This window comes from Lepidochelys olivacea (assembly GCF_965140295.1).
Source record: "Lepidochelys olivacea isolate rLepOli2 genome assembly, chromosome: 13".
NCBI classification, from domain to species: Eukaryota; Metazoa; Chordata; order Testudines; family Cheloniidae; genus Lepidochelys; species Lepidochelys olivacea.
Window position 1 is genome coordinate 5,792,082 of NC_140423.1, and position 21,067 is coordinate 5,813,148.

Sequence of the window (21,067 nt, forward strand, 5' to 3'; positions counted from 1 at the left end):
GTGTATATACAATTAAAGACTAGGAGAAATATCTAGAGATCGTCATCTCTTTATTCACACATCTGCCTTTTGTAACATCAGTACCTATACTGTATCTCTGAAGCACATATTGTTATCTTCCTTTTGTTGTCACTTTCTGCTGATCTCCCTTTGTATCTATTGTTCTGTCTCATTCCATCTAGTAGCTAAATCAGAAAATAGGAACTTTATCAAGGGTGCATAGCGCCTTTCAGACTAAGACAGCACAAGCAGAGATCAGGAGGGATTTGATTTCAACGTCAGAAAGATCTTACGGCTCCTATTATAATGCAGGTAGCTTCAATTCAGTTTTGAATAGCTAGCAGCCAAAGAATAGCATCCTTAAAGAGCGTGTGTTTTGTTTAATTTAACAAGGTCTAACAGGACACAGCATGTTGTCATAATGTTACTGCAAAATGAAAAGACTACATTAAAATAGAAAAATCAAAAAGAGCTATTAATTACCTTCTCTCTAGTCTCAGAAATTTAATTATTATTGTCTAAAATACGTGTGCCGTATGTATGTGAGCTGGGGGGCAGATTGGTGGAAGGCATCTGATTGCAGATACTAGAGACTTGCGAGATGATCATAGAAATGAGCTTTTGATTTATGGAATGAGCTTTCCCATCACCTTTTTCAGTATTCCTTTCACGAAGGTTTGGATTTAATTTTGGGCTGGTTGGATACTATCTCTTCTTCAGCAGAGAATTTCCTTTACAAATACTTTTGGGCAGTATTCACACAGCTCTCCACCTGACGAAAAACTATTAATTGAATTGGCTATTTGATAGGTGAAGGTCAAATAAACCAGCCAGCAAATATGTTTTTAATGTGTTCAACCATCTCCAAATCAAATAGTGTCCACAAAATGTACACACTCATATTACTAATATTTCTTCATCTTTCTGCTCTTCCTCCTCCCTCTCTCTCCTCCTCCCCTTTCTCTCTCCCTCTGTTGATTAATCTGATGTGTCTATCTGGGGTGTTCACGTGGTAGCCAATCAGTGTGGTATCTGGACTGGTGTGGCAACATGCAGTGCTTAATTTGCAATGAAAGAGGTGCTGGGGCTCAAGCAATCAGGTGCCAGGGCTGAAGCAATTTTTTTTACTTTAATAAGTGACGTGGCAAGCCCAGAGGTTCCAGGGCTATGAACTGCCAAGCCTAGAGGTGCCAAGGCTCAGCCCTGGTGCAAATTAAGCACTGGCAACATGCTGGAGTTGATAAAGCATGATACAAGGACTCAGGAGACTTGGGTTCTAATCCTGACTCTGCTGTGTGCCCTTAGGCACATCTCCACTTTTAGTCTGCCTTCTCTATTTAGACCTCAATCCTGTAAATATTTATGCATGTTCCTAAATGTACACACTTTTACTAGTCCCATTGTGGGCAGTGCATAAAGTTAACCATGTGCTTAAGTCTTTTCAGGATCACGCCTAGATTCTAAACTCTTCTCTGCATGGAGTGTCTCTCAATATATGCAGTGCCTGGCACAATGGGGCCCTGATCTTGTCTGGGACCCTGTAGCTGCTGCTGTAATACAAATAATGATTAATACCAAATATTGATAATCCCAGCACCACCCCAGCAGAATTAAACACAATGATTAGGCTCTGTTTTCTTCCTCCCCCTCTTCCTCTTCTTTTTAACCATTTATATTTATGTTTTGTTTTATTGGATTCAGGAGCCAATCAGTGAACAGAACTTTGACGCTTATGTTAATACCCTTACCGACATGTACACCAATCAGGAGTGTTATCAGAACCCTGAGAACAGGGACCTGCTAGAAAGCATTAAACAGGCTGTCAAGGGAATTCAAGTCTAGTGCTGTGGGATAACACAAATAAACAAACTGTAAGAAGATGGAACCTTCACTCCGAGTATTCAGGTTTACAAGTTATAAAACTTGTCTAATGAATGAAAAAAGGACCAAAATTTAACCAAGAGGCCATTTACAAGAAGCAGAACTGAACTGAACTCCATGTTGTCGTTTACTTAACTTGGACCTTCTTGCAAAGAGTGGGATTTTCTACCCATACCAAGTGGTAGAAGAGAATGGACAATGAGACACTACAATAGGCTGCAGGGCTTGGTTGCTGGTAGAGAAAAGGCATCTTCATGAGTTGCCACATTTTACTGATGAGAAAAGAAGGCATTGTAGCAGAATTAATCCAAGGGTTAGTACATTAGAAGAACAGGGTTTTGTCTGATTTAAGAACAGAGTATGACTGGCTTAAACCCTCATGTTGTCTATGGTCATATGTCCAGATCACCTACTCACACATGAATTATGTTATAAGTTACTGTAAATGAGAAGCTGGAGCTGCAGGCTACCTGTAAATCTGAACCTCTGCTGGGCCTCCCACCCCCAAGGTATTCAGATATCCACTGGGTGTGGGAACTCTTAAGTATTATAAAGTAGCTTATTTTTATTTTCTGAAGAGCAGTTCTGGATCTCCAGTGGAAAGCGCAATGGAAAAAAGGTTCTCAGGGAAGCTTTTGGAGTTTGCAACTACAGTATTCCTTTGTCTGTCTTAAATATGAGAATAGCTATTATGAATAGAACAATACCAGATGTGTCATGGTCCAGTGTATATGATTTTTTGGAAGTCTATTGGTGGACTGTTCTGGTTCTTTTCAATATTATGGTCATCATTACAGCAGTGCAGTACGGCCAGTGCAGAGATCATACATCAATGCCAGAGAAATGTTTAAAGAGATTATCAACAAAAATGAAAGATGCTAATTGATGGCCAGCAAAGTGCTTATCTACCATGGACTGTGGCTGATTCCTTACAGATGTACTTATGGCAATGGGTTTTTCTTTTGTTTTGCTTTGGTTGGCTGGTTTTGATTTCTGTATTTTGTGCAAGGTTACAGAGCAAGCGTCATTCCACAAAAAGAGCATTTGGGTATTGATCTTTGTAAGCCGTTTGGTACATGCAGCCCACCATGCACTTAAAAGAAGTACAACTATGTGAATGTCTTTTCAAAACCAATCTCTAGCACCTCATTCATCTAACCATCCAGCATTGCAGAGCACAGTGATTAAGGTATTTTTCAATCTGTAAGAAAGGAGTCAGCAGAGAGGGAGAGAAGTATCGGTCTGTCCCAGCAAATTGCAAATCCTGAAAGCTTGTTTAATAAACAAATCTCACACAAGCATTAACTATCATTCAGAATTCTTTATCAGCCTGGTGATAACACTTTGGAGAAGAAGGAGGTAGAAGCCTCTAGCACCCCAGTATTTGTCACATAAGCCCCCCACTTTCAATATCATTTCCAGTGAGGTGAGGGGTGGAGAGGATTTTGCTCACCAATAATAAAATGAAGAATATTGTGTCATTATGAGCCCAATCCTGCAGATATTTAGGGGATAATGCAAAGCTCAAGGGAGATAATGGAAAGACTCCCATTGATTCCGGTGGACATTGGATCAGATTCTTAGCACATGAGTAGGTAGGTAGCCCTACTGAAGTCAATTGGGCAGCTCATGTGAATAAATTTAATCACATACTTAAGAGTTTGCAGGATTGGATCCCATGAATTCACTTATTTTAGAACCCATTCCAAGTGCAAAAATAAAACGGAAAAAAATGTAATTTGATGTGTTAAAAACACAGTTCTTAACATGTAAATAGAGTCCAACTTGCTTGTGACTACAATTCAGTTAGTATTTAAAAGTAGAGAAATTGCACTTCCTGGAAGAGAGAGAGAGGGGGGGAAAGTAGCTAGTTTAATTATCCTGTAAATTATTTAATTTTGGCAAGATGTATGTAATTTATATTCACAACACCTTATGTTAACTTTTTCCTATTTATTTAACCTTTCTTATTTATTAATTTTATACTTATTTTAAACTGGACACCACACCATGGAAAAGAAAATAAAAGCAAAAAATAAAAAAGTAAAACTTTTTTTTGACCATAAAAAAAAAATTCCAAAAAAGAAAGAAAGAAAGAAAGGAAGGAAGAAAAAGAAAAGGGAAAAAACCCATGTATCTACAACTCCTACTTGTAATTTTGATGCAACCGAGTTATTTTTTATATATTTTGTTATTTATTCTTTTAACAATGGGAATTTTTTAAAGATATTTTATAACTGAGGCATTTTGATAATTTTTTGGTTTGTTTTTCTGAAGGGGCGGGGGACAATGGGAGGGGAAGAGAGACCTTTAGGGATTTTGTTTTCATTCATATTGTTTCAGGCACTGATTAACGGTAAATGAAAATTCTGTATTTATTATTTATTTAATATTTAAGTCAAAATGAACTGTGCTTTTGCTGTATATTTATTTTGTCACGTTTGTGTGTTGGTTCTGTGATGACTGAGTAATTGTTTATGTGAAGGAATACTGTTCATATTTAAATAATAAAGAGTCACATTGAAAGTTATAGCAGGCTACATGTTATTCTGTGAAAATTGAATACTGTGATCCACTTTCCTCAGGAAATGTATGCTGCAGACAGCATTTCATTATGTATTTTCAGGGTTCTTTCATAATAAAAACCCAGTTCTGTTTGTGACTTTAGTTCCCATGGTCTTTCTTGAAGATATTGTTAAAGTCCCCAGTATTTTCTAAGAGCTTTGTTCCAATGCATGGGTAACCCACTGTTCAGCGGTATTACGAATTTCTTTTTGAGCACAATCTGCAAAAGATGGGAGTCTGTTATGATCTCAGCTAGAGGAATTAGACCCAGTTTTTCAAAGATGGTTAGGCAACTGAAGATGCAGATAGGTGCCTTATGGGATTTTCAAAGTAGGTCAGGGCCCGATTTTTGAAGGTATTTAGGTGTTGTTGGGCTCAATGTTGCAATGTTGCAATGCCTAACTTATTTAGGAGCCTGTTTTCATTTTAGGTTCCTAATTACCTACATTCCTTTTGAAAATGAGACATAGGCTCCTAAATCAGTTAGGCATTGCAATGCTGTGTGCAGCAACACCTAAATGCCTTCAAAAATCTGGGCCTAGGCTCCTAGCCCAGACTGAAATCAATCGTTGCTTTGTGCAATGGTTATTAAAGGTTCTGCGCATTGCAAAGGAGACACTTCCGCTCTGTGGTTTAGGGTTAATGGCTGCAGTGCAGTGGGCTGAAATAAAGCCCTCACAGCTGTGTGCCTCAGCACAGTGTTAACTAGGAGGCAGGTGTGCATAAGAGAGGGGCACTCAAGGAGTCTCAAGTACAGAAGTGCGCAACCCAAGCAAAGATGCATTCTTTTTCCCATTGTTCCAGAGGCCTTTTACAACAGAAAGGGCACTGCAATTTTGACTTTAGATTTGTCATATTTTTTTTGGTTTCCCAGAAGTTCATTATGAGTACATACCCTTTGGCATTCAAACTTGAGCTGTTTTTTGATTGGACAAGAAGGTCATAAGGTATGTTTCTGTTCCCCAGGATGAGTGTAACTTTAGATCCAGGCTATTGGCGGGAATATTCGCAGCTGCACATTTTAAATTCGTTTTCCTCAAATATTCTCCAGTGTTTGATCACAACTTGTTTCTAGCCATCATCATTCCCACAAGGGCATGATCCAGTGTTCACTAAAGTCAATGGCCTCTCAGTGGAATCAGTGGGCACTGGATAATGTCCTCAAGAACGTTCACACCAAGAGAACGCATTCCAGGTGTCCAGCTCAGCAGGATGCAAACAACTGACACTCGGCCAAATTTTGTCAGTTTACACATGTGAGTAACTTTGAAGTCAATGAGCTACTCGCATGAGTAATGTTACTTATATGCATGGGAGTTTGCACGATTGGTCCCTAGCCTATACTTGTATTTTAATTTTATAGGTAGAAGGAAAATGCACAAATTACTCTGCAGACCCTTGTTTTACTAAGGCAAAAGTCATCCCAGAATGTTGCATAAATGTTCCTGTGTGTCACAGGGGGAGCTGTTCCAACAGGTTCCAACTCTGACCTGTTATCTCCCCTGATGGTGCAACAAAAATAAGGCCTTGTCTACGCTTGCGGCACCATGTAGGCTGCGTGTAGCTACACACTGTGGTGAGAGGCACGTGGCATCTACGCTGTGACGCGCAGCTCCGCATGGCAGTGAAAGGCTCTGGCGGGAGGGGCAGCAGCAGGGACCCTACACTGCTAAACATAGCCGTGCAGGCCTGGAAGGCATTGCTGGAGCATATAGAGAGCCATGCAGGGTATATAGGGCTCTGACATGGCTCTACGGTAGTCGCTTAAGCAGTGCCTCACTGTCTATACCTGGTGCTAGCTGTGAATTCTGTATGTTGACACAAGTGTCGACCTACCCTAAGAGGACATGACTGAGAGCCAAGCCTGCTGGGAGATACAAAAGGCAGCCTTTTCTGAATGGAGGGCAATCTGGGGGAAGAGTGTTTCCTTATTAGGAAAACCTGTCGGGAGAGACTGGATCTTGTGTGGGGTGCTCCACCGAAAGGGGTAGGGAAGGCCTCCGAAGAGGTAGGTCACACCAGGACCCTGGAGGAGGGTTGAAGGAAGAAAAGGAAACTCTAGGATACTGTACAGTACTGAACTGTGTGGGGTAGAGGCCCAATTACTACTGGTCCGTGCTTAGGCAAGCCAAGCCAGCTGTTCTGGAAAGAGTGGGAGGAAGCCACTTTTAACTCCTGTGCCAACAGGGGCTTGATCGCAATGGACCTTTGGTGGGAAAACTACAGTTATTACTATCACTTTTGTTTGAAGTTACTATTGCTTGAACTGAGGGAGGGCTCAGGAAGAGGCTACTACATCTGGGGAGAACTGGAAAGCCTTCAGCAATGCTTGAGCCTGGAGAAGGGCTGACAGTTTTGTTTGGACTCCGAGAAGACTTTCGTTAGGTTTGGCTGGAAGACTAAACCCCAAATCACTCTGCTGGCCTGGGAAGATCATTGTTAAGGGAGGTGACGTGTCCTCACACTGGGCAGAGGTAAGTTGTTCCTACAAAGTTCAAAAGCTGTTTCTTTTGTGTGGTTATCCAGAATGAGCCCCAAAGGCTACTATCTATAAAACAAAACAGTCCCTGTGAACAAAGATAAATGTCTCATTGGATTTCTCAACAAATCTTGCAAGAAGTCTGCAGTTTCTTTTCTGAGGTTCATTTTGAAACATTGGAAGATGTTTATTTTTGTTTTTAAAAGCTTCCTTATTTGCAGCTAGTTGGCGGTCATAGTCCTAGACAAAATTCATGGAATAACAGAGTTTTGCCCTGGTAAAACGTATCTAACACTTTAACATGGTTATTGCCATAATGAAAGAGAAGCTATTGTAAGTCTTGGTATCAGAGACTTCCACAGAAGAATTTTACACATATATCTCTTTTAAAAGTAACTGGAAAAATATATTTGTGCACATTTGGGAGGGTTTAGATCCTTATAATCTATAAAGAAGATTGAAAATGCTTTTATATTTTTTTAAAAAAATATGGGTATTACCTTTGGAATATTGTTTTCTTCTCCTGTTACTGAAGGACTCCTAAAAGGACTAGAGAACTGGAGTGGGAGCCTTCTCATCCCCCATTTGAAGAGATGGGGCTATCCGAACCTTTAACAGAAAGATTATTCCCACGAGTGTCTGCTAGAAGTTTGAATGAAATCGGTGTTAACTAAAACAAAAACCAAAATGATATCAGTTTGAATAATAATGTATTTTCCTGTCAGCTGCACAGTGTTCTGCCTTTTACCATAATCCCTAGATGACCAGAGTGCTTTAGCCAAAACAGGGTAGACAACACCTAATATTTCTAATGCAGAAACAAGCAGGAAAAAATTCAGGCCCGCTTTATACATGATGAAATATAAACGGGGACAAACACGCTCTTTTCTGTCTGCGGGTCACACTTCAAAAAGGAAAGGAAAAAATCATATACTTAAAAAAAAACCACTTTCAAAGAGCCTCAAATCAGCCTCTACATTTTTTTGGGGGGGGGCGTTGTTCTGCCCATATTTTTAGACAAAGAAAAATTAACATAAAAGGTTTGACTTCAATGGCAGTAGGATCAATAGAAAAGCTCCCGTTGACTTCAGTAGGACAGGATTCCCAAAAAAGTATTTCTCTGTGAAAAGTAATTAGACGCTCAGCATTGGTCTAGCTCTGCATCAATTGAAATCAATGGTAAACACTCTCACTAACTTCAAAGGGAGGAGAGTTAGACCAGGGCTGAGTCTTTTTAAAATCCCACTCTTGGACTCCATTCTTTTGTGCTTGCAAATTTTGCAAGAAAACTTGCTGGTGCCATTTTACAGGCTGCTACTAAAAACGTGTCCCTAAAAGAGGAAGTCAACGGACACATCCCATGGTGGTTCAGTGAACACTGTATGCTGAGAGCATGCTTTTTTTGTTGCTTTGGCTGAAGCACATAGACCCTAATGACACTAGACATATCTGTATCTTCAGTCTTCTGAGAGATCAGGTGGATGAAGGAATATCTTTCATTGGACCAACTTCTGTTGGTGAGAGAGACCAGCTTTCGAGCTACATTGCGCTCTTCTTCAGGTTACTGTGTCGCTCAAAAGCTTGTTTCTCTCACCAACAGAAGTTATTCTAATAAAATATATTATCTCCACCACCCTGTCTGTCTAATACTCTGGGGCTGACATGGCTAAAATAATACTGCCTACTTCACACTTCTCCAGGGCACTTTGAATTCGATGGACAAAAAAGGACCAGTTGCGTTGCTAATTTTTCATTTTCCATGCAACACAGCAGTCGTGAACCATAAGGCAGATCCATATTGCACTTTACTGTCGTTGGGAGTCAGCTTAAAGTCTTGGCAGTTTGGCTCAGCCATCCACCCAGACGTGGCTAACAAAGAATTGACGTGGTTGGGCTCCCTAAAAGAGCACATCAGTCATCCTTGACTAGATGGTGGCTGAGACATAGAGAATTAAGTGTCGCAGGTGGACGTATGCGGGTCAAAATGATGGGAACTTTCAAAGCAGGGAGGGGAAAAGATATAGTGAAACTTTGATGAGTTCCACAGGCAGGGTTTTCTACTGCATTGTCTAAAGCATGTCATTCCAGTGTGAGAGATCGTGCAGCTTTATCTGAGAGTCATGAGTGTGGATGAGAGAAGCAAAAATAACCAAATCAACATCACTGACTTCTGCAAAAAGGTCAGCAACAAGGATTTTTCTCCAGGCCCCGCTGGCATTAAAGAAAGCCGCATCCGTATCAGATGCTCATATCTCAATCAGCTGCATGCTACATTAAACTATCTTCATGGTGCAGGATTAACTGCATCTGGCAAAGGCTTAGAACCTACCTGAGAACAGGAAGATCCTTCCTGGGAGGGTCAGCTGGCCTGTCACAGGCACATCAAACTATTCCTTTAGCTCTTGTTACCTCCCTTGTTTGTTTTCAGGCATGGCTGCTTTGCTACTATAATCTTCCCAAAGGCTTGTGTCCCTGATTTGTATGTTGTCAGGCTGAGGTGTCTGCTGTGTAACTGACTTGCTTTCCTCTCTACTCCCCTGCCCCTCAGTGGACATGTTACAGAGATGTCAGCAGCATTCGAAAGTGAAAGGCATGGGCTGATAAGGACAATTGAACTCAGGGCCTGCAGTCTCCTACAATCAGTGAATGACAGCGAAATCGGGAGAGTTACTAGGAGCCATTAAACAATACAGCAGCAACTGTCAGAGATACTAGAGACAGTTTGATTCAGAGCCTTCCCGCTGAGCCCATGCTTGTGTGCCGGGGTAACAAATCTTCCCTTCAGCTTCAACCAGCATTTAGGCCTTAACACGCTAGACATCTTGGGATGCACAGTGTTATGTCTTGTGCTTTGCTTGTCAGCTGCACAGCGTTTGCCCATCATTTACAATCAGTCAGGAAGCAAAACAGTTCTTCAGGTATTTGTTAGAAGCTCTAATGGATGTGCAGTAGGGATGTGAGTTTGCATCCCAAGTTCCTAGTTCCAGCAGGAAATAGGTATGCTGCAAAGCCAAGATGCACAGCCCCTATCAGGCCTCATATATGCTCTACAGGAAGTGCGCTGACAGGATGCAAAGCAAGCAGACTGCAGGAAAGCTTGCTGCAGAAAGGAACCTGGGAGCCTGCTTTTGGAATCCATAAAATCCATGATTTAGGAGGGGCCTCCAGTTTGCACCACAATCCTAAACTGAATGTCTGTTGCTGGCTGACCATAGTGATCTCAGTGGGAAGGGGCAAGAAGGGGGGAAAGGGCCTCCCTGTCCCCTGAAGATCCTGAACTCAGCCTTGCTTAATGGGGACGGGACGGGGACTAGGGGCTCCAATACCCCTCCCAGTGGAGAAATAAACTGTTCTCAAGGTAATGTCTCCTGTAGTGAAAAACTCATGCAACAAAGGATTATGGGGTTTGTTTTTTTTCAAATTTGAAGTAATAAACAACATTCCTATTTGGTTTTGAGTTTTAATATCTGGTTTTCTCCAGAGCCCAGTCCCTGACTACATCGCTGCTCCAGTGCCGTCTGCTCCTGGCCACTCTCCCAAGAGCAAAGTCTCATTCCGTTGTTACTGTAGCTACTCTCCCCTTCTTAGCCCATCCCACCAGGGTCTTTGTCATTACTCTATGTGATCTTTCAAATTTAGGGCCCTATCCTGCGTCCCTTAGTTACATGGCCCCTTAGACATCAGCAGAACTATGCACAGGAGTGAGGGATGCAGGATTAAGAGCCCAGGATTTAAGTTCCTCAGGGCAGGGGCTAGTGTGATGCTGGCCACCTTAGCTGACGCTGGAGACTGAATTGGGACCCTCCAGAGCTCATAGCAGCAACTAAAAGCCAGGCTCCCATGCTGTAATGTTCACCCCTTCTGTGGACCAGGCACAGAGGGGGAAGTGTATCTACGCTGACCGGGGGTTGTACCAGCACCATTGTTCACCTGCTTTGTGCCCAGAGTTATTGTGCCTTGCAATGCAACTGCAGTCATATTGTGTGTGGGGTGGCGGGGAGGGGGTAGGCACGCACGTCTGAAAACTGAGGCCATAAAGTCGGGGATCCTTTGTGTGGAAACCTCTCTGTCAACATAAAACAAATGCATCACTATTCCACAAACACTGCCCCATTCCGTGGTTTGGATTTTAAAATGGCCTTATCCCTGTGATGAACCCACCCGTGTCTATGAAGCACCTTCTTGAATGATGGTGGCTCCTGAGGGAAGACCTCTCTGGAGCACTGCAGTGGGACGTTTGGATGATATAAGGACTGGGCTTAGAGGGTCTTATGCACTTCACTAAAGGGGCAGCACATTTGTAAAGAAGGGTGTGTAATGGTGCAGCTAAACTGACTCTTTTTTTTTTTTTTTTTTGAAGGGCGTATAATTGTTTTAGGCTTGTTTTACACAGACGTTGCATTGCCAAGCAGTTTATTGTGCCAATATTTGATTATGGTGATAGACATGCTAACTTGTCCTTTCTTAACAAATTGGCTTGTGCTGCATAATAGAACGGGTAGATTTGTGTTAAATTGCAGCTTTGGGAGCCATCGTTGTGAGATGTTATCTTCTCTGAACTGGCTTCCTTTATCGCAGGGAAGGGAATTGAATGGGTTTGCGATGGCACACAGTACCGTTATAGGTGTGCTTAGGAGATGCTCAGGGTCTGAAAGCTGAAAGGCAGTGATGAGTGGCTCTCTTGCTTCAAGGATGTGAGGGAAAAGAGGCTTGTCAGTGTACGTGTGCTCCTAAACACATCAATAAACCATTAACCTACTACATCATTAGTTGGCATGGCAAATGGAGACAGTTAATTGTTCAAAGCTGATCGCTAAATACTCCCTCCACCCTTCTGCCAAAATGGTATGCTCCACTTGTCAACATTTACTCAGCCTCCCCAGCAGGAGCATTTTTCACAGGTTTACATGGTGCCTTTCATGTACTATCAAACAAGGTTTTCTTTAGCCTCAGGTTTTCGGTTTCTTGGCTGAGGGCATCAGAACATCCAAGAGGAAGCTGCCAGCAGCAAATGCTGCAGACTTTAAATAACATTCCCAGGTGTGCTCTGCCCCGTTCCCATCAGACTCGCTTCCTCCTCACTGAGTTCACCACCCCAGCTGACACCAATTTTGCCCTTTTGTCATCAGTCTTAATAGGGAAGCCTTAGGAGCCATAAAAACTGGACTCCCCTTTAGCTCCTAGAGGTGGTTCCCCTCAGGTCAGGGTCAAGAGAAACTCGTGGAGCAATGTGTTAGAACATCAGAACATAAGAACTACCACACTGGGTCAGACCAAAGGTCCATCTAGCCCAGTATACTGTCCTCTGACAGTGGTGAAGGTTATCATCAAGTGACCCATGCCCTGCTACCCAATCCCAGCTTCTGGCAAACAGAGGCTAGGGACACCCATCCTGCCTAACAGCCATTGGTGGACCTATCTTCCATGAATCTATCTAGCTCCCTTTTTAACCCCATTATAGTATTGGCCTTCATAACACCCTCTGGCAAGGAGTTCCACAGGTTGACAGTGCGTTGCGTGAAAAAGTACTTTCTTGTGTTTGTTTTAAACTTGCTACCTATTAATTTCATTTGGTGGCCCCTTGTTCTTGTATTCTGAGAAGGAGTAAATAACACTTCCTTATTTACTTTCTCTATACCACTCATGATTTTATAGACCTCTATCATATCCCCCCTTAGTAATCTCTTTTCCAAGCTGAAAAGTCCCAGTCTTATTAGTCTCTCCCCATACAGAAGCTGTTCTATACCCCTAATCATTTTTGTTGCCCTTTTATGAACCTTTTCCAACCCCAATATATCTTTTTTGAGATGGGGCGACCACATCTGCATGCAGTATTCAAGATGTGGGCATACCATGGATTTATAGAGAGGCAATATGATATTTTCTGTCTTATTATCTATCCCTTTCTTGAAGATTCCCAACATTCTGTATGCTTTTTTAAGGGCCGCTGCACACTGAGTGGATGATTTCAGAGAACTATCCACAATGACTCCAAGTTCTCTTTCTTGAGGGGTAACAGCTAATTTAGACCCCATCATTTTATATGCATAGTTAGGATTATGTTTTCCAATGTGCATTACTTTGCATTTATCAACATTAAATTTCATCTGCCATTTTGTTGCCCAGTCACCCAGTTTTGTGAGATCCTTTTGTAGCTCTCCACAGTCTGCCTGGAACTTAACTAGCATGTGTTGGGGTTTTTGCGTCCGCTGCCCATGTTCTGTGGTGAAAGAAGAGAACTTCATTCTCTAGGCTAGGCCCCTCCGCATTAAACTCACACACAAAAATTAAAAGAATGTATACATTCATAGAAATGTAGGGCTAGAAGGGACTTTGAGAAGTCATCATAGTCCAGCCCCTGTGCTGAGGCAGGACCAAGTAAACCTAGACCTTCCCTGACAGGTGTTTGTCTAACCTGTTTTTAAAAACCTCCAGTAATGGGGCTCCCACAACTTCCCTTGGATGTCCATTCTAGAGCTTAGCTACCCTTATAGTTAGAAAGATTTTCCTAACATCTAACCTAAATCTCCCTTGGTGCAGATTAAGCCCATTGCTTCTTGTCCTACTTTCAGTGGACACAGAGAACAATAGATCCGCACCCTCTTTATAATAGCCCTTAACTTATTAGAAGATTGTTATCAGCTCCCTCTCCCCCAGTCTTGTTTTCTCAAGACTAAACATGCCCAGGTTTTTTAACCTTCCCTCATAGATCAGGTTTTCCAAAACTTTTATCATTTTTGTTGCTCTCCTCTGGACTCTTTCCAATTTGTCCATATCTTTCCTAAAGTGCGGCACTCAGAACTGGACACTGCTCCTGGTGAGGCCTCACCAGTGCTGAGTAGAGTGGGACACTTCTCTCCTGTGTCTTATTGTGACAGAGAGTAGGGAGTTAACAGAACCTGCACTCTGATCACTCTGACACCCATTAGTACCTCCAGAGAAAACTGAATGGGGTAATTAAGGTAGTTAGCTACTTAGGTCAGGAGGCTGGGTGAGCTGCCAAGCCAATTAGCCCATCAGTTCAAGACGGAGAAAGAGGCACGTGAAGGAAGTGTGTGTGTGTGGGGGGTGTGGATGAAGAAAGGGCTAGCCGAGCCCAGTCTCACAGAGGTCTCAGGGAAGGGAGATCAGTTTGTCCTAGATTTGGTCCAGCAGCAGCATGCCTTCTCCACATTCTGGTCAGCATCTCCTCTTTAGGGGAGCCTGAATGGCCCATCTATGGGGCAAGTCATATGAAGCCCCCTGAGAACACTGAAACAGGGATTGTGCTCTCCAGATTGTCAGTAAAACTAAACCCACCTTAAATTTTCCTTCTGCTATGGGGTTGGTGTGATGGGATCACTGAGGTCTGGAACTGTGGGACTGCTGTGCCCCCTTAACTCTCCAGCCTCTGATGTTTCTCACAAGGCTATGCCAGTGAAAAACAGCAAATCCCTCCAGGCACTGTGATCACTCAACCATTCGCATCTGGAGCCCCACACCTATCGAATCAGGGAGAGGCATCAGCCAGGCACCCCAGCCTTGCACCCCTAGAAAGATACCATCTTACACTGCTCAAGACTCACTTTGACAGTACAAGTTCACTACTTCTTCAAAGGAAAGTGGACATGCACCATCCTTCGTAATCCGAGCTGAGATTCTCTGAGCACTTCAACCAAAAATACACTGGGCTGTTAACACCTGTCTGGCCAGTGATAGCTGCTCTTCTGTCCCTACTGAAAGGCCAGCTGTGGGTGTTTCCCAACCTCACAGCATCTTTCAGCAACACATCTAACAATACTTCATAACTTCCCATACAGTGAGAGTACACACAATTCAACTGGATGTCAACGTTCAGAAGACGGAGACTTTTAAAATGATACCTCACAAGAGCTGCATTGTGCAGAACAGATCATAATCATATGACAGTGGTGAATCTGGGGTTCCAGGGTGCTACTTTGAGGTACAGAGAGTGACAGCTGGATATTACAGCATTCTCTGCAGCCACATCTGCAAACCCTTAGGGTTGACTCCAACCAACAGCTCCTTAGCTAGGGAAGAAGACAGGTGGTGCCACTCTACCAGCTGATGTGGTCGCATGGCCCAGTGTTCATTCTCATCTTGACTGCGCTGTTGCTTCCTGGAAAACTACAAGCCACTTGGGGTTCCCTTTTTTGTTTTGCTTCAGCATGTGCTGTGTGACTAGGGTCCCCGGATTCATTCTGATTTCACGCTCTCTGCAGGTTCTGAGCTACAAGGTACGCTCTGAGGAAGGATTAAAGAAAGAAGCTTGCTAGTCCCCTGAAACCTGTCCCTGCAGACAAGCTGCCAAATTATCTGCTTCCCTCCACCCTCACTGTGTCTCCTTTAGCACAATGCCTTTAAGTAGGAGAGAGAACCTCTTTCCATTTTCTGCTCTCCTCGTGCTGTTTCTCCTACATTCACTCAGACACAGAGAAACATGTAAGTGCCCCTGAAGTTTGTCCAGGCTGCAAAGCAGAATCAATAGCAGAAGGTTCCAAATAACTCAACAACTCCCAAATGACCAGAGGAAGCAGAAGATACAGTGGAACAGCCTCCTGGATGTGGGAAACATTCCGCATGCTTTTTTGGACCTCCTCAGAGGTTTGATTCTTGTGCTGGTAGTGTGCAATATATATATATACATGTTTTTAACAGGACAGGCTAGAGTTTAGCTTAAATTACATACATGTGCTTGCACCTTTATCAGATGAAACCTTTGTGTTGCCCCATGATGTGAAATGTGCACAGTCTCATACATAGTAGCATAGCAGCAAGTTGCAGTGGTCAGCAGGGAGGAATGCTAATCAGAGGACTCCCTCCATAATCAGCCTCCAGAAGATGCATGGTTTTAAGTCGTGACTGGGGCCTTGGAAGCTTCCCAATGACCAATTGCAGCAGGGATTGAAATAATATCCATGCTCCTATTCTGCAAATGTTACACCCCACTGAGAAATCACTGAAAAGGAGATTCTGACAAATCTCAAAACTTTGCAGAACTGCAGCCACCCAAAGAGAAAGATGCTTGAACTTCTATTGATCTCCTGGTTCTGTGTTTATTGTGGAATGGATGTTCAGAGAATTCAGATAGCAGTAACAAAGAGTTTTGCATTCATCTCTACAGCTGTTTGAAATGGTACTACACACCAAGGACTGCGCCCTCATTAAATTTCTCAGAATGTCACCGTTTGGACAGCAGAAATTTTGTTTTGTTTTGATACACAACATGTTAATATATTCAGTATCAAAGAAGAGGATAATGGGGTGACAGATGGGAGCTGGACTCCAGCTTTCCTGGGAAAGACTCTTCCCAGCAGGAAAGCGGTAAGTTTCCCACCCAATCTTCTGCAACCTTCTGACTGCTAACAACTGTAAGACCCCATGTAGTGGTAGTTATTAAATGAATGACTTCATTCCCAGCCAATAATAAACATTTTACAAACATACTCTTTACCCCATAGACTTTTCCAGGCTAACTAGACTCTGTTTGTTAATCCAGCTACTGATTTTATGCTATTTAATTGCTAAATGTGATCACTGTGGACTGTCCATCTTATTAAATGTCTAGCTGTGAGGATTCCACTAGCAAATGACAAGGGGGGGAGGAGGGGGTTGATTCCCCACTCCCAGGAACTTTAATGGGTTTTGGATCAGGCACATCAGGAATGACTCCACTGAGACCTGTGGAATTACGCTGGTATAAAACTAGTATGAATGAGTGGAGAATGAGGCCAAGATATCTCTTGACAGTTCAACAAAATGAAATCATGAGAGCTTAATTTGTGCCAGGGGTGAGCCCTGGCACCTCTAAGCTTGGCAGTTGATAGGCCCGGCACTTGTAGGCTTGCTGCATCAGTTATGAAAGTAAAAAACTTGTGGGAGCCCTGGCACCTAATTACTTGAGCCCTGGCACCTCTTTCATTAATTAAGCATGAGATATCACCATTACATAAACAGAAGGAAGCTCTAATGGCTGTTCCTATGTTTTATAATAACCCACTTCCTGCTGATGGCTCTGAAAATCTGCCTCTGAACATGACACTATGGCTTGTACACAGTGAGCATTTGCGAGTATCATATCACAAAGAAAGGAGCAAGGGCATCTGGAATGATAAGAAATCCCAGACTGCAGAGCAGAGCTCTCTTTTTCTGTGGAGCCTCCGTCCCGCAAGCCCTTCGGCATAGCACAACGGATGGTGCAAGGTTATAGTGCTCCTGCACAACTGTGAGAGATGGATGCAAGCAAATGAACTACTATGGGAGAGAGCCTTGGATCCAGCCAAGCTGTGCTTGGCACTGGACCTGGAAGAATAAATGTCTTAATGCCACTTTTACTCTGGGGCTGTTTTATGTTACACCGGTTGGAAAAGCCCTTCGTGGCTGATATGCTGACCCAGGATCATGAGAGTACAGTGCACTAGAATTATAGAATCATAGAAATGTAGGCCTGGAAGGACCTCAAGAAGTCATCAAGTCCACCCCCTGCACTGGCAGAACCAAGTAAGCCTAGACCTTCCCTGACAGATGTTTGTCCAACCTGCTTTGGAAAACCTCCAATGACGGGGATTCCAAAACCTCCCTTAGAAGCCTATTCCAGAACTTACTTGCCATTATAGTTAGAGAGTGTTTCCTAATAACACCTTTGCTGCAATTTAACTCATTACTTCTTGTCCTACCTTCAATGGACATGGAGAACAACTGATCACCATCCTCTTTATAACAGCCCTTAATATATCTGAAGACTGTGATCAGGTCTCTTCTCAGTCTTCTTTTCTCAAGGCTAAACATGCCCAGGTTTTTTAACCTTTCCTCACAGGTCAGGTTTTCCTAAAACGTTTATTCTTTTTAGTTGCTCTCCTCTGGATTCTCTCCAATTTGTCCACTTCATTCCTAAAGTGTGGTGTCCAGAATTGGACACAGTACTCCAGCTGAGGCCTCACCAGTGCCAAGCAGAGCAGGACAATTGTGTCTTACATATGATACTCCTTTTAATATACCCCAGAATTATATTAGCCTTTTTCCAACTGCATCATATTGTTGACTTATTCAATTTGTGATCCACGAAAACCCCCAGATCCTTTTCAGCAGTTCTACCACCATTTTGTAGTTACACGTTTGATTTTTCCTTCCTAAGTGAAGTACTTTGCATTTGTCTTTATTGACTTTTATCTTGTCAATTCAAGTCTAGATCATTTTGAATTCTAATTTTATCCTATAAAGTTCTTGCAACCCTTTCCATCTTGGTGTCATTGGCAAATTTTATAAGCATATTCTTCACTCCATTATCCAAGTTATTAATGAAAATATTGACTAGTATGGGACCAGAACTGACCCTTGCAGGACCCCATAGATATGGCCTCCCAGTTTGACCACAAACCACTGATAACTTCTCTTCGCATATGGTCTTTCAACCACTTGTACACCCACCTTAAATGAATTTCATCTGGACCACATTTCCCTAGTTTGCTTATGAGAATGTCACATTGGACAGTGCCAAAAGCTTTACTAAAATCAAGCTCGGTCACGTCTGCTGCTTTTCCTCATCCACTAGGCCAGTAACTCTGTCAATTAGGTTGGTTTGGCATAATTTATTCTTGACAAATCCATGCTGGCTATTCCATATAACCCAATTATCCTCCAGGTGCTTACAAACTGATTGCTTAATAATTTGTTTCAGTATCTTTTCAGGTATTGAAATTAGGTGGACTGGTATATAATTCCCTAGGTCCTCTTTAGTTCCCTTTTTAAAGATGGACACACTGTTCACCTTTCTCCAGTCTTTTGGGCCCTCACCCATCCTCCAGGAGTTCTCAGAGGTAATTGCTAATAGTTCTGAGATTGCTTCAGCTAGTTTCTTAAGTATCATAGGATGAATTTCATCAGACCCTGACAACTTGAACACATCTAATTTATCTAAATGTTCTTTAAACTGTTCGTTCCCTGTTTTGGCTTGCATCCCTTCCCCCTTGTTGTTAATATTAATTATGTTGTGTATCTGGTCATCATTAACCTTTTTAGTGAAGACTGAAGCAAAACAGTCATTACACCTCAGCTTTCTTGATGTCATCAGTTATTAGCTCTCCTTCCCATCTAAGTAGAGGGCCTATACTTGCCTTCATCTTTTGCTTGCTCCTATTGTATTTAAAGAAACTCTTCTTATAGCCTTGCCAGGTGTAACTCATTTTCCTGCCTTAGTCTTTCTGATTTTGTTCCCACATGCTTGTTCTATTCTTTTATACTCCTCCTTAGCAATTTGTCTATGTTTCTACTTAACAGATTCCTTTTTGATCTTCAGGCCATCAGAGTGCTCCTGATGGAGCCATATTGGCCTCTTGCTATTCTTCCTATCTTTCCTGCGCGTTAGGATAGTTTGCAGTTGTGGCTTTAATATTATCTCCTTGAGAAACTGCTAGCTCTCCTAGACTCCTTTTTCCCTTCAATTGTTGTCCCATGGGACCTTACCTACCAGTTCTCTGAGTTTGTCAAGGTCTGGGTTTGTTTAAGTCTGCTGCTCTCACTCCTTCCTTTACTTAGAATTATAAAATCTATCATTCACGATCACTTTCACCTAAATTGCCTTCCACCTTCAGATTTACTACCAATTCCTCCCTGTTGGTCAGAATCAAGTAAAAAATGGCTGTCACCCTGGTTACTTACTCCAATTTCAGGCACAAAAAGTTGTCCCCAATACATTCCAAGAACTTACTGGAAAATTTGTGTTTTGCCATATTACTTTTCCAACAGATGTCTGGGTAGTTAGTCTCCCATTGCTACCAGGTCTTGCTGTTATTTGTACTAGAAATGCCTCAACCACCTCCTCTTCCTGATTTGATGGTCTATAGCAGACCTTTACCATGATGTCACCCCTATCTTTTTAGCCCTTTTATCTTTACCCAGAGATGCTCAACTGGTTTGCCTCCCTCCTCCTTCTGGACCTCAGAACAAGTGTATATATTCTTGATGAATAATACAACATCTCCTCCCTTTTTAGCCTACCTGTCCTTCTTGAACACGCTATACCCCTCTATACCAGTATTCCAATCATGAGAGTTATCCCACCAAGTCTTTGTGATGCCAGTTAAGTAATCATTTAGCCTATGTACTATACTTCCAGTTCTTCCTGTTTATTCTCCATACTCCTTACATTTGTGTACAGACATCTAAAATGTTGATCAGATTCCCCCACTGATTTCCATCTGGTCACTGCTATGACCCTTCTGTCATTTTTCATGTCCTCTCTAACATCTAACTCTCTGTTGAGGTAACCTATTTCACCTTTTTTATATATTTACCTCAGGGCTTCTGTTACCTGCCCCCTTTGAACCTAGTTTAAAGCCCTCCTCACTAAGTTGGCGAGTCAATGTGTGAAGATGCTCTTCCCCTTCTTGGTCAGTTGGACCCCATCTCTTTCCTGCAGACCTTCTTCCCAGAACAGCACCCCATGGTCGAGGAAGCCAGAATCCTGCAATCGAAACCATCTGAGCAGTCACACATTCATCTCCCAGACGCGTGTGACCCTGCATGGGCCCTCACCCTGAGCTGGACGATGGATGAAAACACAGCCTGTGCCTCCAACCTCTTCACCCTTCCTCCCACAGCCCTGTAGTCACAGCTGATCTGATGAGGGTCAGACCTGGCTGTATCATTAATGCCCACATGAATGAACAGCATGGGGTAGTGATCGGAGGGACAGATGAGCTTCGGCAACTTTTCTGTAACATCTTGGTCCCAGGCTCCAGGAAGGCAGCACACCTCCTGGGACATCAGGTCAGGTCAGCAGACCTGGGCCTACAGAAGGGGAATATATATATTATATTAAACTGAGCTTGCAAAGCGGCTTGGGTTCTTTAGTAATGGATAGCACTGCAGACCTGAAAGATATTTTTATTGCCACAATGAAATAGTGGAGAAACGTTTCTGTAGGGGCTTACACCCAGCTTTCCCCCTGTGAACCATCCTTCCAGCGCAGACTGTCTCCGGATAGGTCTATACTACAGTCCTGTGGTATGGACGCAGTGTGAGTAAACATAGCTTTCCGAACTCGCTCAGTGAAACCACAGCAGAGAAACCACAGAAACACAGGCTTAAGTGCAGGCTAGCCCTGCAAGGAGTTACCCAGGGTTCTGGGTGGGTGTGTACAGC

The 21,067-nt window shown here is 42.8% G+C and overlaps 1 protein-coding gene across 8 annotated transcripts in view; it reads left to right on the top strand.

Moving 5' to 3' along the window:
• The window catches only part of MYT1 (myelin transcription factor 1), a 113,585-nt gene extending 109,083 nt beyond the window's left edge, over positions 1-4,502 (top strand). For all 8 annotated transcript variants that reach the window (XM_084646151.1, XM_084646152.1, XM_084646158.1 and 5 more), the window contains one exon: positions 1,702-4,502. In XM_084646151.1, the coding sequence (XP_084502277.1) occupies positions 1,702-1,842 (141 nt within the window). In that variant the 3' untranslated portion in view covers positions 1,843-4,502. The remainder of the gene's footprint in view (positions 1-1,701) is intronic.
• Positions 4,503-21,067: the final 16,565 nt, after the last annotated feature.